Source organism: Macrobrachium nipponense, chromosome 42 (genome assembly GCF_015104395.2).
Source record: "Macrobrachium nipponense isolate FS-2020 chromosome 42, ASM1510439v2, whole genome shotgun sequence".
NCBI lineage: Eukaryota > Metazoa > Arthropoda > Malacostraca > Decapoda > Palaemonidae > Macrobrachium > Macrobrachium nipponense.
The window spans coordinates 34528073-34555006 of NC_061103.1; the positions used below are offsets into that span (position 1 = coordinate 34528073).

Here is a 26934-nt window from a genome sequence, read left to right on the forward strand (position 1 = left end):
GAATATATAGGGAAATTCTAAGAGAATGGACAATGAACCTAGGACCAAAGATATAAAGCGGATCTATTGGTTTTCCCCCACTGGGTGTAGATACCATTCTACTGTTTACTCTTGTCCCTTGCAACTGGATCCACCTTCACCCCTCTTTTCCCTATTATCCAGAGGGGTGTGTTGCTACTGAAAAGTATATCATCACCTAAGATAGCTTCACAGTATGGCTGACCACCTCACCTGCATCTAGTCCGTTCCAGCACATGACGGTACTCTCCTCATATTGCCCGTAGTTTAAAGGAGTAGGAAGAAAGTAGTAAAGAAAAAAGACCAGTCATCCCATTCATTGTACTTTCATACCTTCATCTTGTGACTAGACGCAAACTGACCAGCAGGGGCACTGGATGAACTATATCACTTGTTGGGCCGCCACCACTGGACCCAAGGAAAAGGTGTCCAAGGATCTCATGGCAACATCTTTCAAATAAAATGAGATGAAAGTTGTTTGGCGTTTCCACACACCAGCTTCAGAATTCTATCCACAGACATGTTCTTCTTAAATGGCCAGGGAAGCACTCACGCCCCTGATGTCATGAGCTTCTAGCTCCCACCTGGCTATCTGACCCTCTGTCTTCTGCCGTATAAGCATCTCTGATCGTCTCCCTTAGCCAAAAACGATATTGTATTCCTGGACACTTCCTTCTTGTGTCGTCTGTACTTACGAACAACCTCCGGCACCACCCCGGCCTGAGGTGCCTTGTTCTCTTTAAGTACTACCCTTAGTTGCCCTGACGGGGCACAGGAGCATCTCAGCTTTGTCGTTGTCTACAAAGTCTGCCAAGGAAGGTATGGTAAAGGAGTTGAATCTGCCGTCTACTATTGTTGGATTTTGGGTCTTGGCAACGAATTCTGGGACAAACTCAAATACCATTGATCTCCAACCTCTCGAGTGCTTTATGAGATATGAGAGGCAATGTAGCTCCCCCACCCTTTTTGGTTTTGTTGAAGCCAGGCCAATAAGAGGACTGTCTTCAGGGTTAGGCTCCTATCCGTGGACTGCCTTAGTGGTTCGTAGGGGGGTTTTGGGGGTTTTGTCAGACTACTCAGTACCTTGGTCAGATCCCAATCTGGGGCTTTTAGCTCCTTGGTGGGCATGACTGTTCAAAGCTCCTCATCAGCATGGCCAACTCCCATGAAGACGATATGTCCACTCCTTTCATTCGTAAGACTGAGGCTAGAGCCGCCCTGTACCCCTTCACTGCAGATACAGACATATGTTTTTCTGTTCTGAGATATATCAGAAAGTCTGCTAACTGCTGAATAGTGGTACCGAGTGGAGACAAGTTCCTCTACGACACCAATCACAGTATGCTGACCACTTTCTTTGGTATACTGTCGCAGATGATTTTCTGATATTACCTGCCATCTGAGTTGCTGCTTTCTGCGAAAAACCCTCGCGCTCGGAGGAGATACTTGACAGTCTCCACCTGTGAAGCGATAGGGACTTCACCGACTGGTGGTACCTCTCCACGTGCGGCTGACACAGTAGGTTGCTCCTGGAGGTAAACTCTCTTGGCACACCTACTAGGAGTTCCAGTAGGTCTGGAAACCACTCTGCTTTCGGCCATAACGGGGCTACCAGGGTCATCTTGAGGTTCTGAGACCGCATTACCCTGTTCAGAACCTGACGGATTAGACAAAATGGAGGAAAATGCGTACACGTCCAGATTGTCCCAGGGGTGTTGTAGCGCATCTTCTGCTACTGCCTCTGCGTCTGGGACTACTGAACAATACACTTCCAACTTTTTGTTGTACCTGTTAGTGCCGGGACCACTCTGTTCCCAGAATCTGATCCCTGCGGCTCAACTTGTCGGCCACTTATGTTTCTTTTTCCCGGAATATACCTGGCCTTGATGTCTACCAGGTTCTCTATAGCCCACTGGTGAAGTTGAACTGTCATCACATGTAACTGCCGAGAAACTAGGCCTCCTTGGTTGTTTATATAAGCTACTACTGTGGTGTTGTCGACATCAATACCACTGAGTGTCCCTTTACTCTCTCCCTGAATTCCTGTAGAGCTAGAAAGCTGGCTCAACTCCAGCACGTTTATATGGAGTTCTCTGTCCTTGCAACTCCATTTTGCTGACACCATCAACTCCTCCATATGGGCTCCCCAGCCTTCTAGTGACGCATCCGAGAACAGCAAGAGGTCTGGGGAGGATTGTTGAAGGGGGACACCCACTGGTCAGATTGTCGTCGTTCACCCACCACAGCAAGTCTTTCCTCACTTCTGCCGACAAGGGAATTTGCTCGTACGGGTGATCTACTGTTGGTGACCAAAACTCCTTCATCCTCCATTGTAGGGACCGAAGGTGTAGCCTTACTTGTGGTACTAGCTTCTCCAGGGAGGTTAGGATTCCCAGCACCACCTGCCACTGTCTTGCTGGCTGTGTCTGTTTTCACAGAAAGCATTCACCACTTGTTTGCATTTCTCTATCTTTGGTCTGTTGGGAATACTTTGGCTTGTGTTGTGTCTATCACCATTCCCAGATATTCCAACGTTGACTTGGATCCAACTGCGACTTCTCCTGATTTACCACAATACCTAGGCTGTGACAAAGCTGCAGGAGGGCGCCCTGTCCCTGAGTAATTTCTCCCTGGACTTTGCTATCACCAGCCAATCGTCCAGATATCTTATTAGCCTGATCCCCTGAGCATGCGCCCACGCCGACACGAGGGTGAAACACTCTTGTAAAAACTTGAGACGTTGTCAATCCGAAGCACAGGACCTTGAATTCGAAAGCTTTCCCTGCAAGACTGAAGCGGAGAAATTTCCTTGAAGACTGATGGAACTAGGTTATCTGAAAGTATGCGTCCTTTAGATCGACTGTCAGCATAAAGTCTCCGATTCTGACTGCTTGTAGAACCGTTTTCGGAGTTTCCATCTTGAAACTGGTTTTCCTTATAAACAGATTCAGCGTTGACAGGTCTATTACTGTTCTCCACTCCCCGTTGGCTTTGGGTACCAGGAAAATCCTGCTGTAGAAGCCTTTTGCCGGACTGCATACTTGTTGCACAGCTCCTTTTTCCATCATCTTCTTCACTTCGTCCTGAAGAATACTGGCCTTCTGTGATTTGTGGGCATAAGTGACGTGGGGTAATGGTTGATCTGTCAGGGGCGGGGTTACCTCGAACGGGATCAAATACCCGATCCTGAGAACATCCACCACCCACTGCTCTGCCCCTAGTTCCTGCCACACCTTCCAGTGATTTGCCAGGCAACCCCCCACTGGTGTGGCCGAGTGATGGGAGGCGCCCATCCTATCTTCTTGAGCCTCTCCCTCTTCCCCTATTGCCCCTTCCTCTGTTTGTTTCTATTGTGAAAGGGCCAATAGTTAGCCTCTTTGGGGAAGAGGGTTTTTGTGACTCTATTAGGGATGCTATGTCTCACTGTCTTCTTTCGAGACATCTACTGTTGTCTTCCCTCCAAAGGAGTAGTTTGGCTGTTAGACGTTTTCCTAACTGCCTGTTGCACCAACCTATCGTTAGTGTCCATCCTTCTTCTATCTATCGCCTCTTCCAGTATGACCTCTGGCAACAGCAGTTGCGATTCCAAGATATCCCCATTCCTCATTGCTAACAGGGAATCCAAATCCACATTGCGGCTTAGTCTAGCCAACGCTGCATCTCTCCTCAATTAGCAGGATATTTGCCCAAACATTGGCACTTACGTTTGTCAGGTACGCAATCGCCTTGGAACCTGACTGTAGTAATCTAATGAACAATGGTTCATCCACTACTTTTCTTGTTGCTTCCGAGGATGCAATCTTCGCCACTGCTGTTGACCAAAGGTCTAACCAAGAAGCAGCCTGAAAGACAGAAGCTGTTGCTTCTAACGTAGCAGCCTCTTGGTACGTCATCGTAAGGGCACCTCTCCATTTTAACCTGATCCAAGGTTAATCCAGGCCTTAACCTTACAACATTAGGGTTCATTTGTTGTCTTAGACAGCAAAAGGGTACCCCTTCGGTGTCGTTAATAATTTATTTCCTTTGCTTTATTATTGGAGGGGGAATAAATTTAAATGATCTATTAGATCTTAAAGAATTATCCCTCCCTGCAATCTTTGCGTTTACGTGTTGCAGACCGATTCCGCATGACTCGAACAAGGCAATTCATACGACACCTTGGCATCCCTCTTTAGTCCAAATGCCATGTCAATTCCAGGCGGAAGCATACTGGCCGGTGTTTCTGTCTTCTCTCCGAAAGGGTTTTATTGAATTGACGAATCAAATCAATCACCTCTGCATACAAGGCCAGAAACTCTTGGTTTTCTCCTTCCTTCCTCCGGCTCTAGTGTACCATTCTCCGTCACAAGGATGTTGTCTCGCCTCTATCTTCTGACAGACGGCCCGGAATTCCACGGCCGCCTGCCCCTACGGCCGCGGTCTCTTTGATCTTTGCTGGCCGCTGTTGGCTCGATCCCGGATAGTCAGCAGGGGAACGAGAACGTCTCACTCTTTCTCTGCTCACGGATCTAGAGCGAGAATCTCGTCTAGATCTCCAAGATGAAGGCTCCCTTAAGACAGATATAAGTTCGTCTCTATTAGTATTGGCATCGTTTTCGAGCGTCGGCGAGCCCGGCCTCGACCTTCTAATCCAGACGGACACTGCCTTCCACGAACGTATCCGCCAAGGTTGCCAACTCTCTATTTTTCGTTACTTTTAATAGGAGCCTTATCGTCCTTTCGTACGTGATTTTGAACGGCCTTACGGGCGAAACACTGGGGACCTGCATTCCATCCTCTGCTGCACCTTTTCGCCGCCAACGTCGATTTTTACCAGAGGTATCATAGTTTTGCGATCCGAATTGGCAACTCCGCCTCGGCCCGCTAGCCCTCCGGCCGTCACCTCTCTTGCTTGTTCGGATTCTTGCGAACGGCTTCGTCTGCTAACCTTGTGCTTAATAGCCACTGACTTCCCGACCTTCCTGCTGACTTGGAAATGACAGTCTTGGTCCGAAGATGAGGAAGAATTGATTCTTCTCCTCTTAGCCCGAGGATCCGCCAGGAACTCCCGAATCCTCCTCCAACGCTTGACTGGCGCTCGCCGTGACGTTATCGGACTTAGCGATGACGCCGAACTAGAGGAAGAAGACGAAGAAGGCGAATCACACTTTTTCTTTTTGTCTCTCTTATTCATTCTCTTCTCTATATCCTGTAATTTCTGCATTACAGTTTGCATTGATGGGTCAGAAGGCGTATTAGCGTCTGGGTGCAGCGAAATAGGCCGAGAATCGGTCTGTGACGGCCGATCATCACGCCTGCCATATCGGAGTGTAACGTCGCGTTAGATGGACGTCATCCCTCTCGTAGGGAGAGACTGAGAGGTTTTGCTGCTGGCAACCGCACGCGTTTGCTGCCAAACTACCTCCCACGTTCTGCATCGCTGTAAACACTGAGTGTGATGGTGAAGCCGCGGCATTAATTCCCATAAATTGCAAGCCCGGGGGATGAGGAACATTCAGCGCTGCCGGACCCTGCTGGAACCGTGACGTCATATAATGCGCAAGCAGACCATCCAAGGTTGGTACGCCTGGTAGGCCTAGCGCTGACCACGTACCATCTAACCTATGCGCTTGAGGAGCAGGAGCCTGGAACAAAGATGGCGGATCTCCCCCTCTACTTGCTGGGAACAAAGGAGAGTGCATATTATTCATAAGATTACCCAAGGCCCCTCCTGACGTTTCCGATACTGAACAGCTAGGAGAAACCGAAGGGTATGAGACAAATCAAAAGCAGGTGGAGAAACATATGGAGCAGCCTGGTTTATTGCCGATACAAAAGAAGCCGGTAAGGTTTGGTCATCCAAAGATGGCGTCACACCTTCCTTTTGTATTGGCTTTCCCATAGAACTTCTTCCACTGTTCCACCGACCAACCGCGACAAACAGAACACGGATTAGCAACCGTACATACGTTTTCCCTGCACCTACTACACGTTGGATGAGGATCCGTCGACACCGAAGTTAGGAACCTAGAACATGGAAAGCCACTGACTCCTGGGCATTTCCTTTGTCTCCTCTTCGAAACGGTAGACGATCCCGATGTTGAGGCAAAATTCTCCATCATACCACGTATACACTCTTACCACACACTGATCACACTTGGAGAAAGAAAAGGTAATAGGAATGAAAAAATGAAATGGATAAAGAACGGGCAAACTGAAAAACCGGCTTTTAAATAAATCATATAGACAGTAACACGTCTTATCTTAAAGGCGGTAGGAAAATAACTGGTGGGTCATAGGTAGCCGTGGGCATTCTGGGTATACATGCCCCGTGACCTGGTATAGATGCCATTAGTCCCTGGATCTCACAAGTGTAATTTTAATTCTACCGGTTTCCAGCTTGGCGCTAGTAAATCCTAATGTTAAGACCGAAGGTTTGTTTCGTATATGAACAAACTCAATTTTTTGCAAGTGTAACAACCAAATCTTTCTCACAAATGATCCCCATATAAGCATGCAATGAATGCATCTTGGTCCCAGCTTCAGTGAAGGTATGTACTGTCCCTTGAGTCAACCTCTCCTTTATTACAATGATTTTTTTATGGTTTGGATTGATATTTTAACAATAAGGAGAGAATGTAGTTAACTAGCACTTACCAATGTACATGTCCATTGGCCTTTTAGCAGGTTTTTGTTTGCTGCTAGTTTTGTAGAGGGCTTGGCCTTAGCCTTTTCTTCTTCCTGAAAAAGACAGTACACTACTTTAGAAGTCAACAAAAAGAAAAGTAATAAACTTGTTAAATAAAAGAGTTGTCTTCTGCCTTGATGTGGCAGTCTAAATCAAAGATTTTAACTAATCAATTTCATGACACCCTTTATTTTCTCCACTTCATTTCAATTGAGCAAACCACCTAAGTAATTTCTCTAATCTCCTCAAAGAGATCAATGTATAATTTTTTAGCTCATTTCATACCTACATAAAATGCATAATCATACTTTCTATCGCTAATAACATAATTACATAAAAGAATAACATTCACAAGAAGAGACAACTCGAATGCTTTACAATACATGACAGTGCTAAAATCACTCAACATTATCATTCTGAATCTTGACTTTGCTATTACTTTAATAATAAAAACTATACATAGCTTACATTAACAAAAATGTACAAAAATGGCAGTAAAACAAATTTGGAGTTAGATACAGAACTTTAAAATAAAATGAAATTTAAATAAGTTTAAAGAAATAAGTCAAATCTTTAGCAAACACTTTTGGTAATCAATACTTGAAATGCAAAAACTGCATGCAGCATTACAAAGTTTTTCAATTAGATGAAATAATAAATACTATAATAAAGAATTAATGGCAACATAGCAGTATATTACCAGTGAACTAAAAAATTGAATTATTCAATAATAAATATAAAATCTCTTAACATAATCTGTTATTTGGATACTTACCTACTGTTAAAGAGAGCATAACCCGCCTCGCTTACAGGCGCAGAGATATATGCCATCTTAACAGTAGGTAAGATCCATCCCAAATTAGTTCATTTATACCTCAATCTGGCGTGCAATCTGACGTGCTAATTCTTCATCATTTCCACACATCAGCTGTATATCTTGTATTCTCTTTTCCAAAACTTGGTTTTCAGCTTCCTGATGAAAAAATAAAAACAAAAAACAAAAACACTAAACCTCAGTAAACTGAAAAAGCTAACAAAAATGCCATAAAAAGTTGCACACAAACTCTCACAACCTAATTAAAAAAGCGTACTTTGAAAAATGCAATTACAGGCTATTGAAAAACAAAACTCACAAGCAACCAAAACAGGGATAACAAAACTGAACAAAAAGTATGTAGTAGTACATTTCTCTGGGCTAGGCGTTAATCTTAATATGTAAAACATATTCCAAGAAATTTACCTTGATTTGCAGAGCAAGAACTTCATCTTCTTGGCATAATTGTTCTTCCTGAGCTCTCCTCTGCCTGAGTTTCATCGTCTCTTCTTCCTGGAAACAAAATGTAGTACGTATAACAGACCAAAAAAATGCCTTAACAGTAGTATTGTATTAGAAAATCTCTTCAACAAAATTTTCAGATGTTTACACATGGCACTTGCAAACTGCCAACACTAGCACATTAAAGTAATAAAAAGTACTTTTCTAAATAACCAAAAACAAGTACAGGCGCATTAACTGCAGACACGTACATCCGTGATTTAAATAATACAAAAATTTGAATTTTCTCTCATAAATTCAGAAATGCACATTTGTGTGTAATGTAAATGTATGAAATATAAACTCATAACAATAATATATAACAAAAATATGGTACCTGTATATGAAACTGAAATTTTTCCCTGAAATTTTCCCTGAAATTTTCCCTAACTATGCCTTGAAATTATGAAGAGTTATAAACTAAAACCTGGTACAGTGTACGTATATGAAAATCATATACAGATTTTTAAAAAGTAAATATATAGCAAAATCTTTCATTCATGCGAGTTTCAGGAAATACTGGTTTTGACAGGACAATTCTTCGTTACTAAAAACGCAACCAAACTACAGACAAAATCCACAGTAGATTGAAAACAGCTTAGCATACAAAACGAAGCCGTCAAATAAAGGTTTGAGCCACATCATAAGTCATTCATCTGAACTGGCCTCCCAAATCACTAGATTACAGTACAGTTGAATACTAATTGTAGATCCTATGACCAGAATGTAATGGAAAAACTTTAGAACAAAGCAACCATGAATTCCCATTCAATCAACATCTAGAATAGTTCTAGGCCTAATGAACTGCTGGTCAAATTAAATCCACAAAGTGCTGAATCATACAACTGATGATAATGGTGACAATATAAAATGCTAATTTACATCTATTACAGATATTGAAATCAATATATTAAATCCTTAACTTTTTCCTTCTTCCATTATCAATAAGTATAGTTCTCTCTCTCTCTCTCAATACTGTTTGCTGAAAGAAATATTTCAATGAGAAATCTTGAAATATCCTACAACTGTTGTGTTTGTTTCCTTATATTGGTTTGGCCTTTGGTTCTGTTATCAAAAAAGTGCATAGGCAAAATATTTAATAATTTTATTCTACACTTAGTAGCCCCTTGGCCTTCAAGATTTTATAAAAATAAGAAGGAAATAGTCAGTTTTTAAATCATTTTTCTGATTCAATTGCAAAATCTATTTGAATATTGAAAGAACAATGAAATGGACAGACAGATTTTGTTTGTTGTAATTTCATTTAATCCAGAACAATTGGGACCCTTAAGTAGACTTATTTGTTCTGAAAATGAATATCAATAGACGGCTAAAAATATGATAAAAGTATATTTTAATTTTTCCTGTCACCAGGAAAAATTTGCCAAAATACAAACCTTTCAGATATATAGACACTGTCATATCTTAAACAGGTTTCTCTCTTTATATTATGTTTTGAGAGAAATGCTTCTCAAGTTGGGGCAGCCTAACTGTGGGCTGATGCACAGCAATGACTTTGCAAAAAGTTGTCAAGGTTACTGAGCTTTCCTGTAGTCTTAGCTGTTCAGTATAAGAAAAAAAAAAAAAAAAAAAAAAAAAAAAGAAAAAAAAAAAAAAAAAAAAAAAAAAAAAAAGTGCAAGTACAGGCAGTCCCCGGGTTACGACGGGGGTTCCGTTCTTGAGACGCGGTGTAAACCGAAAATCGTCATAAGCTGGAACATCATCAAAAATCCTAAGAATACCTTACTTTTAATGCTTTGGGTGCATTAAAAAATGAAGTTTTTATGATAAAACAAAGTTTAATGTATACTTACCTGGCAGGTATAATATATTAGCTATATTCTCTGTTCCACCTGGCAGAAATTTTCAAAACTCGCGGCAATCGCTAGTAACCTATTAGTAGTTCAGGCAACCACCACCCCGTTACCGTGGCGCTAGCGCTAGGAACCGTTCACAATTGGGCCAGATTTTCTCTGAACCCTGTCCCCTGAGGGGAGGCGGGTGGGAATTAAATTATATATACCTGCCAGGTAAAGTATAACATTAAACTTTGTTTTATCATAAAAACTTCATTTTAATGTATGACACTTACCTGGCAGGTATATATATAGCTGATTGACACATTTGGAGGTGGGTCAAGGACAGCAACATTCTTAGAGTATAAAAATATTATTAAAATATTATTAAAACTCTAGGTTCCTTACCTGCTAAGGTAGCTGACTTCATAGGTCCCTGCCTCTAAGCCTGCTTAAACCTTAGTAGCTCTCAACAAGGAAGTGTCCTGTATGTTGAAGAAGCTAAGACTGGAACTGACAACTGGACGTGACCAATGTGTTGACAGATCCTTACAGCCCTCTTATGCCACGGCATTCAAGCTAGTAACATGAAATTTTCATTATTATAAAAGAAGTTTTTATTGTATACTTACCGAACAATTATAGAGCCGTGATTTCCACGAGCGGCAGGATACTAAATTCAAATTTAGCGCGTCGGCGTCGCCAACACTGGTGGTGATGACGTCATCTCCCTCCACTCGCGGGAGAACCAGGTACAACTGCCCAGGTGAATCCAATTCTTTCTGCCCGTCCGTCCACCTAAGGGGAGGAGGGTGGGTATAATCATAATTGTTCGGTAAGTATCAATAAAACTTCATTTTAATAATGAAAATTTCATTTTTATTGTAGTGTCTTACCGAACAATTATAGAGCTGATTACACATTTATGGGAAGGTGGGATTCAGTGGACCCACTAGTATTTTTAAATGGTTACATTTATTGCAATACCAGTAAACACTCAAGGTGTCTGTTGTACCTTACCTTGTAAGAGAGCTACAGCAGACTGTTACTGCCTCTGGTCGGTGCTCTTCTTACTATTGTAGAGGAATTGGAATTTGACCAAAGTTAGCCTTACAGGAGTGGAATCCTTCCGTAGTTCAGCGAGTCAAGGCTGACTGACGGAGGATAGTAACAACAAAGATTGCCCTTTGCCCTGGGCTAAGACCAGAAATTCAATCATACAAAACATTTGTCACCAACACCAGATTTAAAACATATATACCCAACCATTGTAAAATCTGACCTAACAGACTGGTGAGATCCCAGGTACTCAGTACCCCCAGCTTCCCTTGAACTCGACAACCTATTCAAGGTGAAAAGTTAGCATAGAGGTGACGACCCCTGTGCGTTTCCCCCAACACCATGCCAGAAACCGCCACCGGACCTAACGTTTTACAATTCTCGAAAACCGTTTCTTTCCTATCTCTTTGAGATAATGACTCGCAAAAACCGCAATTCGATCTCCAGAACGTGCTCTGAAGAATCGAAGCTAAAGATAAATTCTTTCTGAATGCTAAAGAAGTTGCCACTGCTCTAACCTCGTGAGCTTTAACTCTCAGAACGGAAAGATTGTCGTTCTCGGACTGCGAGTGAGCTTCCCTGATAAGCTCTCTAATAAAGAACGATATAGCATTCTTAGAAAGAGGACGAGAGGGGATTTTTGAACCGAGGTCCAGAGCTTAGAAGATTGTCCTCTAATACCCTTAGTGGCAAACAGATACTGGCTTAATAGCCCTGACTGGACATAAGAGCCTTTCTTCCTCCTCATGTCCAAACCAAATCAGATAACGTTCCTTACCACAAAACTCCTCGGCCAAGGATTAGAAGGATTTCTCATTTTTGGCTAGAAAGGTCAAAGATACCGAAAATACAGCATTGCCTTGAGAGAAACCGACTCTTTTGTCTATAGCGTGCAATTCGTTGACACGCTTGAAGCAGAAGCTAGTGCAATAAGAAAGAGTGCCTTCTTAGTCAAGTTCCTGAGTGAAGCCGACTTCAAAGGCTCAAACGGTGGCCCATGAGGAACTTAAGCACCACATCTAAGTTCCAAGCCACTGTATCTTGCGGGAGCTTAGTGGTTTCGAAAGACCTAATGAGGTCCGACAGATCTGAATTGGAGGAAATATCCAAACCTCGATGTCGAAAAACCGAAGAGAGCATGGCTCTATATCCTCTGATCGTCGAAGGAGCCAGTTTCTTAGAGTTTTCCTAGAAATAGAAGAAAATCTGCTATTTCTGTTAAAGAGGTCGCAGAAGTAGAGACTTTAGCACTTCTACACCACTCTCTGAAGATTCTCCACTTCCCTTGATAAAGTTTGTTAGAAGACTCTCTCCTACAACGAGCGATAGCTTCTGCAGCTCTTCTTGAAAATCCTTTAGCTCTGACAAGATTCCGGACAGTCTGAACCCTGTCAGAGCTAGAGCGGACAAGTTTTGGTGGAACCTCTTGAAGTGAGGTTGTTTGAGAAGCCACTTCTCTGGAGGAAGAAGTCTGGGGAAGTCTACTAACAACTGGAGAAGGTCCGGGAACCACTCTTTCCTGGCCAAAGGGAGCGATTAACGTTAGCGTTACATTGCTGTGCGACATGAACTTGTTCAGCACCTCTCTTATTAGACCGAACGGAGGGAATGCATAAGCTTCCAGACCCGACCAATCCAACAGCATTGCGTCCCCACCGACCAAGCTAGAGGATCTGGGACTGGCGAACAAAAGAGAGGAAGCCGGGTTGTTCCTTGATGTCGCGAAACGGTCTATTGACGGTCGTCCCCAAAGGCGCCAAAGTTTCTGACAAATCTTGTTGTCCAAAGTCCACTCCAGAGGCAACACTTGCTGTTGACGACTTAACTCGTCCGCCAGGACGTTCATCTTTCCCGGAACAAATCTCGGGACTAGCTGAACCTTCGCTTTGTTTGACCACAGGAGGAGATCCTTGGCTACTTCGTACAGAGAGAAAGACTGAGTCCCCCCCTGTTTCCGCACGTACGAGAGAGCCGTGGGAGTTGTCGGAATGCACTGCACCTACTCGACCTTCTACTAAGCTCCGAAACTGTCTGAGCCCCAAGAAAATTGCTAACAGTTTCCTTTAACATTTATGTGGAACTTCTTCTCCTTCTCCGACCAAGCTCCTGAAGTCCGTTGATTTCCCAGTAGGGCTCCCCAACCTGTGTCCGATGCGTCGGAAAAGAACTGTAGGTTCGGGAGGATGGGTCGTAAATCTAAACCCTTCTTCCAACCTTGCTCGAGAGAGCCACCACCTTAGGTCCTCTTTTATTTGATCTGTGACAGGAAAGGTAATCGAGTCTGGTTGTGTCTTTCCTGCACCAAGAGGCTCTCAGGAAAAACTGCAGAGGTCTCATGTGCAGTCTTACCCACGTCACAAATTTCTCCACTGACGTCAATTTGCCCAGGAGCCTCATCCACTGATTGGCAGAAACTTACCTTTTTGTCCAAGAACTCCTGAACTGTCTCCAGACAGCCTTGAACCCTCTTCGGGGGACAGAAAAGCCCGAAAAACTTGAGCATTCAGAATCATCCCCAAATAAAGGATGCTCTGAGATGGAACCAACTGGGACTTCTGTTTGTTGACCAGAATTCCTAACTTTCTGGCAAGATCCAGAGTTGTTTCCAAGGTCCTTCATGCACGACTCTCTGATTCCGACGGAGAAGCCAATCGTCCAGATAGAGGGAGATTTTCTTACTCCTAATATGTGCAGCCAGCTTCTATCGGGGATAGAACCTGGTGAAAACTTGAGGAGCGGTCGCTAGTCCGAAGCAAAGCGCCCGAAACTGAAACACCTTGCCTTCGAACATGAACCTCAGGTACTTCCGAGATTTCGCGATGTATCGGAATGTGAAAATAAGCGTCTTGCATGTCCAGAGAGACCATCCAATCCCCTGTCTGATGGACTCCAGAACCGACCGAGTGGTCTCCATATGAAATTTTGTTTTCTGGACATGCAAGTTCAGGGCGCTCACCTCCCAAAAACCGGCCTCAGCCCACCCTGATGACTTGGGAACTACAAAAAGGCGAGTTGTAAAAGCCTGGAGGAAAATCCCCTTGCTATCTGTTCTATCGCTTCTTTGAGAAACAACGCTTCCACTTCTGCGGCTAGCGCCAGAAATTTGTCTGAGCCCGGAGAGTATGCCTGGAATGGAATTGGCACAGGTGAGAGCGAGGGAGGTGAAACGAGAGGAATACGATAGCCGAACTTGAGTACTTGCACTACCCAGGCTTCTGCTCCTCTGTTTTCCCATTCCTCCCAAAACAGCGCCAGCCTGGCTCCCACTGGTGCATGAAGAACCGAGCTTTCATTTGGAAGGTTTGTTAACCTTGGCCGATGGCCTTAGACTGAGGTCGCAAATTCGACTTCGGCCGAAAGAAGCGCTTGGGTTTTCTCCCTCGAAAAGGCGCTTGGGCCAGAGGAGAAACCGAAGGAACAGTCTCCACAGGAGCTTTAGGTCTCTTAGTAGACTGTGCCAGTAAATCCGAAGTAGATTTCTTATCTAGCGCAGACGAAATTGACAACACTACATCGTCTGGAAAGAGGTTATCTTTCACAAAAGGAGCAAACAAGAGAGCGACTTCTGTTGGGACGTAACCCTTTTAGAAGCAAAGGAGCACCAAGTTGCCTTTTCTTAAGGGTACCAAAGGCGATGAGCGAAGCTAACTCATCACATCCATCCCTAATGGATTTGTCCGCACAGGACAGAACACCAATCCAATCCTCCGCTAACTCCTGAGAAAGAGAAGGACAGTCTTCGATCTTGGCCGCTAAAGCGCCAATAGTCCAATCAAGGAAGCTAAAGACTTCCAAAAGTTTAAATTGATTCTTTACAACGTGGTCCAACTCAGGCGCTGTAAAGAAAACTTTCGCTGCGGCGAAAGCAGATCTTTCTAGAGGAGTCGATTAAACTGGAGAAGTCTCCCTGGGAGGAGGCAGAAACTCCCAGAGAAGGAGCTTCCCCAGTTATATAAAACCTATACCTCTTTAACGAAGCAAACTTAGAGGGAGGGTAAGCAAAAAAGAGACTTCCTAAGTCTCTTTTCAAATAGACATCCATTTCTCCGTATCTTCAACGAATGTCTAACCGCTTTAGATAGAACAAGTTTTGGGAGGAGAGGGTCTGAAGTTTTCCTCCTCATCAAAATAATCTGGATAAGATACCAGAAGAAATCTAAGGAGACGTGAATAACACGAGAGGTGATGTGAATCCTCCTCCTCTACTTCTTCTTCATTCTCCGATACCGCCGAAGAAGTAGACGGAACTACAACCGGATCTGAAGGTTTCGAACCACCCTTGGACTCATTCATCCAGTTGGTTAACATCTCTAACTGCTTGCGCAAAGGCGCCAGAGACGAATCAAAAACGAGTTAACGTAGGCTTGGAAGAGCCTAAATGTTCAGCAGGAGGCGGAAAAAACTACTTGCGCCTCGCTCGGAGCCGCCGAAATTCGAGGCGAAACAGGCGCATCAGGCGTAACAGACGAAAAAGCGCCTAAAGAAACACCCTTAGAACTGCTAGCTACAGCGCTAAAACCACAATCTCTACTAGTAGATGGAGCCGAAAAAAAAAGGCACAGATTGAGGCGACGAACGAGCCGCTAACGGCCGCGGCGCAACCCTACTCTCAGGCTCCTTATACCGCTTGACTGGAGGAGGCGAAGAATCGGCGCCTGAACGCCTCTTTAATGGACGCGAAACGGGCGAATCTCGCCAAGAGCGCCGCGCGACCGGAGACGAATCGCTTGAATCATTCGAAAGGCGTCTGACCGCAACACCTTTCCAACGCTTAACCGAGCCCTGTTGAGGCAACAACAGGGCTCAACAAGAGAGGCGCCTGTCTGTGGGCAAATCCCGATCGACTCCCTTGGACTTCCGGTATGTCTTCTCCCCGGTGCGGAGCTGGACAGTGACCTTTGTCTAGGAGACGTGTCAGGACAGACAGACGCACCCTCAACTACACTCTTACCTGAAGACCGCTTTCTCCAAAACGTCTTAACTGAATTACCAAGTTGCAAAACCGTATTCGCTAGTACCGAAAATTTATGATCTAACCTCGATTCCAGACTGGCAATGGTGTCGGAAAGAAAACAAAATACACGGGAAGCCGGAGAAGCGGGATTAGTAGGAGGAATAGGAGGGTAGTTAAAGGAGACATAACAATTTGAGGGAGAAACAGAAGGAACAGAAGCATCGCAAGACGAAGCGGAGCTAAGTCTACTTTCCCTAAGCGCTGCTTTTCTAATTCTGTCTTTAGCTAATTTCTCCGAGTATGAACTAAAAAACTTCCATTGAGAATCAGTCCAATCACTACACTCGTTACATGTTCGATCTGCTGAACAAACCTGTCCCCTACACTTAACACATTTAGTGTGAGAATCATATTCTAACTTGGATAATCTAGTTTTACATCCTGAGATGCAAAACCTAACTCCCGACGGACTAGAATCCGACATGGCAACGCCTAAATAAAAAGCAAAATAAGCACAACGCCAAAAAAGAGTACTTCACCAATTCCGAAGATCAATTCCACAAGAAAAAAAAGCGAAGCAAAGTCATCCAACCGCACCGACCACCGATGTTCACCGGACGCCGGCAGGAAAAGAATTGGATTCACCTGGGCAGTTGTACCTGGTTCTCCCGCGAGTTGGTAGGGAGATGACGTCATCACCACCATGTTGGCGACGCCGACGCGCTAAATTTGAATTTAGTATCCTGCCGCTCGTGGAAATCACGGCTCTATAATTGTTCGGTAAGACACTACAATAAAAATGACAATTTGTCCAAAATTGCATTTTTCCTAACTATACAAACCTGAGGTCCTTTTACAATAGGAAGGTACTAGCGGCAGCTGGATAGGTCGTAAGCTTTCGAACAAGGGGTTCGGTCGTTAGTTAACTGCTTGTCCGACAGGCGCTTGCTCGCGCTGCGACTGGTAGTAAAACAAATCACTTTTGCTTTTGGCCCAAGCAAAAACTGCAGAGTGGAGGGGTGGCATGAGGTGGGGCTATGTGTAAAAGGACCTCAGGTTTGTATAGTTAGGAAAAATGCAATTTTGGACAAATTGTCATTTGTTCCGACACGGCATACAAACCCTTCGGTCCTTTTACAATAGGAAGACTCACTTCTTGGTGGGTGGAATCTGAGTCTTTTGTGAACAGACTGGTGTTCGCCCAACCTTGGAAGCCTCCCTGGTCGTAAGAGCGAGGGAGGGATCCAAGCCTCTGTCCGATTGATCGGGGTGTGCACCGCAGGATCAATGGTCAGACCTCTGGACCAAGTACTAAGAGAGAGGCAAGCGTATCTCTTCGTACCAGCAAACAAGAACAAGTTCCTATTTGCAAGAGGCAACAACGTTATGGTTTGTCTCTTGTTGTCATCCACTTCCCCCCCCTTGTAGGAGGAAGTGGTGGATATTCGCTCCCATCCCTAGTGAAAGGGATAGGATGGGGCTCTGTCGAGTAGCTCACCGGCAGTCAATCGTCCTTATCCAGCAAGGTGATGACCGTATCCCTCTATACCCACAGGTAGAGGGGTAGAAAAAGATAGGAAGAGAAGCCAGTCACTCTCTCATTCACTTATCTATTCTTACAGTCACACCAGGACTCGATGCTGTTCAGCCTGCTAGGGTCTGGGTTAGCTAGACGTGTTGAGCAGCCACCACGGGTCCTAAGGAAAACGATCCAAGGACCTGTGGGCAATATCCAAAAGGTAGTAAGAGGAGGTGCCAGTGGTCTGGTTGTACCAGACCCCTGCCTTCAGTACCTGCGCCACGGAGAAGTTCTTGTGTAACTCGAGGGAGTGTACTTCTAGGTCATCTTGGTGCTGACGAAGAGTCTTCAACACTCAGCCTGGGATTGTCGAGTTTCTTCAGAAATGCGCGGTCGCGCTTTCACAGGACAAAGCGCATCTCCTTCGCATCGAAGGCGGTGAAGTCCATTAGGGAGGGATTGTGAAGGACTCTAACCGATCGTCAGGAACGAAGGGTTCAGAGTCTTCGCTACGAATTCGGCGTACGAAATCGAGCGTCACGAATCCCCATCCCCTGGATGCTTGACTTCGCAGGAAAAGTCATGCAATTACCTCAGAGGAAAAGAAGGGAATTTGTCGTATGACCTATCCCTCTTCTCGACTTCGGTGATGTCCTGTACCCATACTGGTCTATCCGTCTGCAGCGAAGTTGTTGTTCTCGGTAGTGGATAGGACACCGACACTCAATGGTGGGTGGTCGATGGTATGGGTACTGTGACAAGCCGTTAGGACGAAGAAAGATTGTTATGGAACAACCGAACTAAGTCCAGACCGAAGTTCGCCAACAAGACTTGGGCGCGTCCTGACAGCTGCCTACTGACTGCGGTTCGGTAGGAGGCAAGTTGTCCAAGCACCCGAGCAAGTCACTGACCTTCGCCTTAACAGGGTTATGCCAAGAGACTAAACAAATAATTTGTTCGTCACCGATGCCAGAAGGCAAGGTGATGACTCTCTTAAGGCATGTGCCCGCAGGCGAAAGTCAATTGCCTTCTAGAGACCGAGGTCCTTGATGGCAAGATATCTCATAGTATAGTTGATTCTCGGGTAAGGAGAAACAACAACTATGTGACGTTGAAGACGAAGGTGTACAGAAAATGCAACCTACGTCTTCACAGCTGAACCGAGAGAAGGATTCTCAAGATTCTGAACCTGTGCTACAAAGACTGAGAACCGCTAACCGCTATTGATTGGCTGTCCGGTGAGGATCGTAGTTTGCAATAAAAGCGGAGCGCTTCCAGTAATGAGACAGGGAACTACTGCCTGAAGAACTGCTTCTCATGGGCTGAACATTTGGAAGTAGAGCTTTGTCAGGTCGGAGAGTAGGCGAGTCTTCTGACATATCTGTTAATTCGGGGCGAGCAATGAAATTGCACACCTACGAATACGAGATATTTTGAAGACAAACCTCAGATGGTCTGCAAAAAATCATTTCCTCGACATTATCGCAGTGCGATGCAGCGGTTGACTAGTACAGACTTCTGTTACCGTGCGGTAAACAGAAAGATGAAAGAGTCCAAGAGATATCTCTGTTGAAAATTCTCGCAATGTCGAAGGCGATGAAACTCGAGCGTCACAGCAGTAGATGGTCCTTCATTATTGCGAGAATCCCCGTTAATCAGAGACCTAAGTCCATGATTGTTGGGCAGAGATACGGTTCGGTAGTCAATCCAACCAGGGGAGAGAGAGACGTAACCGACCATGCATCTCCGAGACCTAGCTGATACTGAGCTGCTATCAGGCAGTTCAATACGCAGTAGCTCTCGTGACTCGTCATCCTGAGTTGCCAGGTAATCCATTATCCACGAAGGAATGCGTTCGGCTAGAACCATTGAGCATAAAGAATACGCTCGAGCAATTATATTTAACCGAAACGGATTTCGGTAAATACAAAAGCTGATTTGGTGTTGTCATGACAATACCAAGTATCTAAAATCGAAACTGATAACTGCTGGGAGGTTGCAGGCAACCCCGAGTTGCAGTTTCAATTAAGATACAATTCCGTCTCGGTCACAAACCGTAGAGTTAACTACGGTATGCGCCTACCCCACGGACAATTCAACTGTTAAAGATCATGTCGCGAGGGTAATATACGTAGTATATTTGTAGGTTCTGTACCACGACCTCCATCCTAAAATCTTTTCCCCTCGAGGAATGAGAATAAGGATTGGAGATCGACCGCCTTCGTTCTCTAGTCAAGAGAGTGAAGAGAAGTCTTTCCCAAAGGAAAGCTTCAATGGTGAACAGAATACCGAAGACGGATAGTTCAAGCCAAACTGGAAGTTCCCGTCCGTCCTTCTTCTCTATTCCAGGTTAAGCGCCTACTGTGAGATACTCTTCTTTCAGCAGCAGTCTTCTTCCAAATGCTAGAAATTACAGGAATTCGAGCATAAGCGAGGTTCCCGATTATCGTGTAACAATTATCGGGGATTCTCGCTCACTTTGGACCGTGGTCTCGCCTAAGTGTTTGGAGATCGTAAAAAACTCGAACACTCTGAGTGCGCTAGAAATTCCGTAGAATTCTAAGCACTCTCGCGAAACCCCCCACCGAATTCGTCAGACGATATCGGCTGGTGGTCCTCTCGATTCCCGTAGAAATCGAGAAAGGGGCAGGATCCCTCCTCAATGACCGGGGTCTTACGTCAGGTAGGACCCGAAGGTCCCCCCGGTAGCGCAGCCCCTAACGTGGGATCTTACAGAGAAATCTCTGTAGGATCCCTCCCCTTTCCCTCGTAGCCGTAAGGAGAGAGGGAATGGGGAGGAATTGGATACTGGCTCGCCTTCCCAGCGGATCTAGCAGTTGGAGAAGAAAGGAGCAGCCATCGCCTTACGGCGATGGCCTCTCAGAGCCTGGGAAAACGTATCGTCCAGGAGAAAACGTTTTCCCGAGGAGGGTTACGAACTCATACTGTAGGTAAGTGTCTGCCGCCACTGTGAACGTCGTCTGGGTGGGGCTGATCGACAACCTGACAGGATGAGCCCGCCGATACCGCTCCGACTCATTCCAGTCCTCGTCGAGGTCGAAACCTCAGGAGACGAAGGGTATTTAAATACGGTGTCCGAAGACACGTAGAAACGCCTCTGTCGCAGTAGAGGAGGTGAAGTAGCTTGTTCGACCGTCCAGAACTGAGAGAGCCTTCTTGTCCGGCCGAGACGAGAGACTACCTGGTTCAACACAGTCGGCAAGCTCCGATCGCGGCAGACCCACCTGTCGATTTGGGTTCCCTCTCGGGCCCCAAAACGACTCGAGCCGAGACGTGGCTCTGCTGGTGGGAGCGGCGATCCATTCCCCGAGGTCATTGTGCTGACGAATCAGCGCCGTAACCTCGGCAAAGTTCCTCTGGATCTCGGAAGTCACAGCATCTTGCGCAGAGTGGGACCGTTAAGCCCTTCGAACAAGAGCATATTCCGAGAACCGCCTTCCTCCTAAGAAGGGGGAACAGCGACAGCCCTCTCGGTCTTTTCCCCATCCACTTGCGCATAAGGTGTCCTGCCGGTCCAAGAACCGTGCCTGGCACGTAGGGCGTTGTGGTGGGATCATGAGGGGCGCACCCCTCACGATCACTCCTCAATTACCTCGCTCCTCCCGGTGTAAACCCGAGGAGGTTTGAAGGTACGGGAGAGGCAGACCTGACGCTCCCCTCGTTTGCTCGCTGGCAAGAACCAGCAGGCTTGGAGGGCTGCAGGCGATCGTCAAACCCGCAGCCGGTGGCGATCGAGCTGCAGGCCTCTGGTCGAACCGTCTCGCTGTGGGGAGAACGGCTGGACTGAGCACAGCGGCCCCGATCTCGAGTGTCAGAAGAGTCTGGTGCTGGTTGCCGTACCCGGTCGCTTTCTGTGAGAGCGACGGTCAGGCGACCTGCAGGCCCCTCACTGTCACAGTGAGACCGGTGCTTGTCCTCACGGCACGTCACGTCGCTGGTTCCAGCCGTGGCTGGCAACCGGCGAACGGGAGGACCTCTTCCCAGCCACCTCAGCCCGTGGTCGGTCGTGGACCGTCACGTCCCCGGGTAGCCAGCTGTTCGCCGCGCAGAGTGAGAGCTGGTCTGGTTGAGAGTCGCTATGAGCGGCTGTCACCAGTCTTCCGCCCCGTGCCGTGAACCTGACGCTGATCGGACTCAGAGGTCTGGTTCCTGGCTGCACGGTCGCTGGTAGGCGACCGTACACTCGGTCCCTCCCGCGAAAGAGAGGCCGAGACGGACCCTGATGCAGTGGCAGAACCACTGACACCAGGCGAGGAAGTACCGGTGTTAGCCGGTACCCCTCTGGTCCCCGTAGGAGTCTTCTTCCTTGCGGAAGAAGAGACGGGCCCCGCTCCCGAAGGAGCAGGAGGACCAGCGGAAGGAAGGAACCCTCCCGTCCCACCGAGGTGAGACGGGTCCCGAGAAGCTCCGAGGGAGACTTCTTAGGAGGGAGGAGGCAACCTTCTTCTCCTCTTCTGTGAAGCCTTAGAAGTCGAAGGGGAAGAGGCGGCAGCGACGACGATGAAGAAGATGAAGACGACGACGACGAACACCCTTCCTCCTCTTCTTCGTCAGCTTCCTCAGACAGACGTAAGATCTTGCTATCCAGGGCGGAGGCCGGGGCTGCTGTAGCCGAAGCCACAGGGCCCGGACGCACCTGTACAGACAGACCAAACGTCTGGGGTAGTACCACCACGAACAGGGACGACATCAGCAGGTATGAGCATCTCAGGAACAGCAGGCACAGCCAGCACAGCAGGTCGGTAGGGACAGCCAGCGCAGCAACGGCAGGGACAGCCAGCGCAGCAACGGCAGGGACAGCCAGCGCAGCAACTAACTTGCATTGGACAGTCAGCCCAGAAATCGGCAGGTAACGGCAGGCAGCACCGGAAACACAGGAAGTGGAGCAGCAGCCAGCGAACATCCTGGTACCGGCGGCAAGGTCCAGGGGCGAGCTCTAGGGCAGCGGAAGTGTGTCGCTGCAGCGCTGGCAAACCACGAGCGGCGGCGGCACGCCCCCCTCTCGGTCGGTACGGCGAACGGCACTTCACAGCGGCTGTAGGCAAGACTGTTACCACGTGAGGCGAGTACACCAGGTGAGGAGGGACGTCGTCACCTGGTTGCGTGGTCACCACTCCATGGGTGACCGCAGTAGGCCCAGACATAGAACCACCCTGACAGCCCCAACCCTGGACACTAGCACGCCCAAATGCAAAAATGGAAGGACGCCCATACCTCACCAAGGAGTCCACCCCACCCTCGTGGCAGTAGCACCTGCGGAATAAACAGTAGTAGCGATTAGTGGGGGGGAAGTCCCTCGCCGCGGGGGGGGTGAGCCCTCTCCGAAACGAGTGGAAGACCCTAATACAATTGTACATCGGGCACCGAGCGCCCTCCCCCGCGCTCGACGGATCGGGCGAGGAGAAGAACGCCGATAACCTCCCCCCCCCCCCAAGGGGAAGGGCCATCTGTGGGAGCTGAGCGGGGGGGGGGGTTCTCGTTCCCCACCCCCCGCACAGTACCCATGTACCCAACAACAATATAAGAGCCCGAGAGCAATCGTGCCATCGGCCCGAATGCAAGGGTGGCATAAAGGATCAATTCCCTGACTGAGCGGAACTTGAACCAAATCAAATATTGATGCAATCAATTAATAAGGAATAAAATGTGAAAATGCATCTTGCATTACGATTCACTTCACAATGAATAAGGGCTCGGATCGAGCGGCATTTTGCGCCCTCGGTACCGAGCGCAAGGGTGAAAGGATCCATTCCTTACCTTTATGGATCAAGGTTTCTGGAAACCTTGATCCATAATGAATTGATGCAATCAAAAATATATGAAAATGAAAAGACTACTGCGCTTGCGATTTCACTTCATACAAATAAAAAGGGGAAGGATCAATTCCCGGGAATAGCGGAAACATTGATCCCAGTAAACAATGCAATCTCAATAAAAAAATGAAAATGAAAAAGAACTGCACTTGCGATTTCACTTCATTCAAAATAAAAAAAGGGGAAGGATCAATTTCCCCGGGTAAGCTCGGAAACTGATCCAAAATGAGTATTGCTACAATCAAAATAATATATGAAAATGAAAAAGAATACTGTACTTGCGATTCCACTTCCATACTGAATAAGTTTCCGTGCCGAGCGCATTCGTTCGGCAACGGGCATACAGGTCAAAAAAATATAAATGAAAAGAGCACTTACTTACGATTTTCATCTACACATTTCCAACCCAATATACGCTCGAGCGAGCGCTCACCGCCCTCGGCACCGAGCATACACAATACGAGGATCATTTCTGGGAAAATGAATTCCCGCACTTACGCCCTTCAGTCCCAAGGCACTCGGGTAAAAATCGGAGGGAGGGCGTGGTGAAACCAAGATCCTTTAATTCACAATTGAATTCAATGAAATGATTGTACTTACAATTCAGTTTCACTAGATAAAAAGAAAAAGAAAAACACAATCATGCGAAAAGCAACGACGATGAAGCGGGCAGAGAGCGATGATACACGTCCACAACGCCAGGCAGGCCGAAAGCAAAAGTGATTTGTTTACCTACAGTCGCGCGAACGTGGCAGCGCGCCTGTCGGACAAGCAGTTAACTACCGAACCCCTTGTTCGAAAGCTTACGACCTATCCAGCTGCCGCTAGTACCTTCCTATTGTAAAAGGAACCGAAGGTTTGTATGCCGTGTCGGAACAAAGATCATTTACCATGAAACTACACACACACCATCACCAGATAATACTAACACGACTGAGAAAAGTACCCGCCCCCTTTTCTCAAGACGACCAATAAACACAAACACCATCACCTAATACAATCAACTAGCTTAAAAGAACGGTTATGGTGGGGTAGTAACTCCTTTGCCCAATACTGTACCCGAGGACACGTATGGACCTAGCGTCTGACAATTATCGAAGGTTGTCTGAACGTCCCTAAGATAATGAGACGCAAATATTGAATTAGTTCTCCAATATGTGGATTCAATAATTCCTTGAGGGCTAAATTCTTTTTAAAAGCTAATGAAGTTGCCACTGCCCTGACTTCATGCGCCTTCACTTTCAAAAAATCCCAAAGCTCTGCTCTTCACACACATATGAGCCTCTTTAATTAACTCTCTCATGAAGAAGGCTAGAGCGTTCTTCGTCATGGGTCTAGTGGGGTCTTTAACTGACACCACAGAGCATCAGACTTCCCTCTGATAACTCTTGTTTCTTTCTATAATAACATCGCAACGCTCTCCACTGGGCAGAGAAACTCTTTCTTGCTCGTTACCGACCAATTCAGCTAGACCCAAAACTTCAAAGGATCTTGGCCAAGGAGGATTAGCTGGATCCTTCATTCTTGGCCAAGAAACCTTCTTGGAATGAACACGCTTGGCTTGCCGTGTCTCCATCCCACCTTCTTCGCTATGGCCTGAAGCTCACTAACTCTTTTAGCAGTTGCCAATGCTACTAAAAAGATAGTCTTCTTAGCAAGATCTCTCAGAGAGGATTCCTCTAACGGTTCGAATTTGCTAGAAGTAAATACTTCAAGACCACATCCAGGTTCCAAGCAGGTGGCCTGCCTTCTGATTGTTTCTTCTTCGTCCCAAACGACCTAATCAGATCTCAGATCTAAGTTATTCGAGATGTCTAGATCCCTGTGTTCTAAACACTGAGGTTAGCATACTCTTATAACCTTTGATTGTCGAAACTGACAAGTGTAAATCCTTCCTCAAGTAAAGAAGGAAATCTGCGATTTGGGTCACAGAGGTACTGGATGAAGACTTTCCTGTTTCTTACACCACTTCCAGAAATTGTCCCACTTCGACTGATACACCGTTGATTGTGGAGGTTCTTCTGGCTCTAGCCCACTGCACTGGCCACCTCTCTAGAATATCCCCTCGCTCTGACCAGACGTTCGATAGTCTGAACGCAGAGTCAGACCCAGACGCGGGGTATTCTTGTGAAACCTGTCGAAGTGGGGTTTGTCTGAGTAAATCTACTCTTAGAGGAAGAGTCCTTGGCGTATCTACTGTCCATTCCAGTACCTCTGTGAACCAACTTTGGGGCCGGCCAAAACAAAAAGGGGCTATTAAGGTCATCCTCGTTCCTTTGCTCTCCTGACCTTCTTCATCACTTTCCCCAGCACCTTGAACGGAAGGAAAAGCGTACAGATCTAAGTTTGACCAATCCATCAGGAATGCATCTACCGCCACTGCTTCCTGGTCTGGAATCGGAGAGCAATATGTTGGTAACCTTTTGTTTCTGGCTGTCGCAAAACAGATCCACACCTACCGGACGCCCCACAACTTCCACAGGCTCTGGCAAACCTCCATGTGCAACGTCACTCCGTCGAGAGAAGTTGCTCTCTTCTGCTCAACAGGTCCGCACTCACGTTCTTCTCTCCTTGTATAAACCTGGTGAGTATCACTTTTCCTTTTCCTCTTCTGCCCAAAGCAGAATTTCTTTTGCCAGATTGTAAAGGGGAAAAAAAAGAATGAGTTTCCCCCTTGTTTTCGAATATATGCCAGAGCCGTGGTTGTTGTCCGAGTTGACCTGCACTGTCTTTGTTTCGAATCAACTCTCTGAAGTGCCTTCAAAGCCAAGAAAATTGCCAACAGTTCCTTCCTGTTTTCTATGTGCCACTTTGTTTCGTCCTTGTTCCAAAGTCCCGACACCTCTTGAGGGCCTAATGTCGCTCCCCAACCCTCGCGTCCGACGCGTCGGAAAACAAGACGAGGTCTGGGTTCTTCTGCTGAAGCGACATCCCTCTTGCTAACCTGCTGGAGTTAGCCACCACTTTTAATTTCCTCCTTTACTTCGGCCAGGAATTAGAAACTGGAAGGCAATCCGGTTGCCATTTTTGCTTGGCCATGAATCCTTCAGGAAAAACTGAAGAGGTCTCATGTGCAGTCTTCCTAAAGAAAGAAATGAACCTCTCTAGCGAAGAGAGTGTGCCCAGTAGACTCATCCACTCTCTTGCAGAGCATCGGTCTTTCTTTAGAAAGTCCTGCACCTTCTGACTGCATTGGGCTTGGCCTTTCGGGGGACGGAAAAGCCCGAAAAGTCACTGACCGATATCTGAATCCCCAAATAAACTATCTGTTGTTGGGGCTCCAAATGGGACTTTTTCCCATATTCACTACCAGACCTAGGTCTTTTGCTAAGTCCAATGTTTGACTCACGTCCTCCAGACATTGACTTCTTGACTGGGATCTTATCAACCAGTCGTCCAGATACAAAGACACTCTGATCCCTCTTAAATGTAACCCATCTCGCCACATTGGATACATCTCGTGAACACTTGAGGGGCTGTGCAAAGGCCGAAGCATAGGGCCTTGAACTGAAAGACCCTGTCCTGAATCACAAACCTTAGATACTTCCTGCTTCCTGGATGAATCGGAATATGAAAGTATGCGTCTTGTAAGTCCAGAGTCGCCATCCAGTACCCCCCCTGGACGTACCGCTGCCAGTACTGAATCGTTCGTCTCCATAGTGAACTTGGTCTTTTCTACGAAAAGATTCAGTTGACTTACGTCCAGCACTGGCCTCACCTCTCCCGAGGACTTTGCAACCAGGAACAGACGGTTGTAAATCCCGGAGATTTC

At 46.5% G+C, this 26934-nt stretch overlaps 1 protein-coding gene across 1 annotated transcript in view; it reads right to left on the reverse strand.

Annotated features, from left to right (window-relative positions):
* LOC135213082 (E3 ubiquitin-protein ligase rnf168-like) overlaps positions 1-26934 on the reverse strand; it is an 84707-nt gene that overhangs the window by 12235 nt on the left and 45538 nt on the right. The window contains exons 4-6 of the mRNA XM_064246953.1: positions 7926-8012; positions 7560-7658; positions 6655-6738 (exon numbers count right to left, since the gene is read on the reverse strand). Of these exons, the coding sequence (XP_064103023.1) occupies positions 6655-6738; positions 7560-7658; positions 7926-8012 (270 nt within the window). The remainder of the gene's footprint in view (positions 1-6654; positions 6739-7559; positions 7659-7925; positions 8013-26934) is intronic.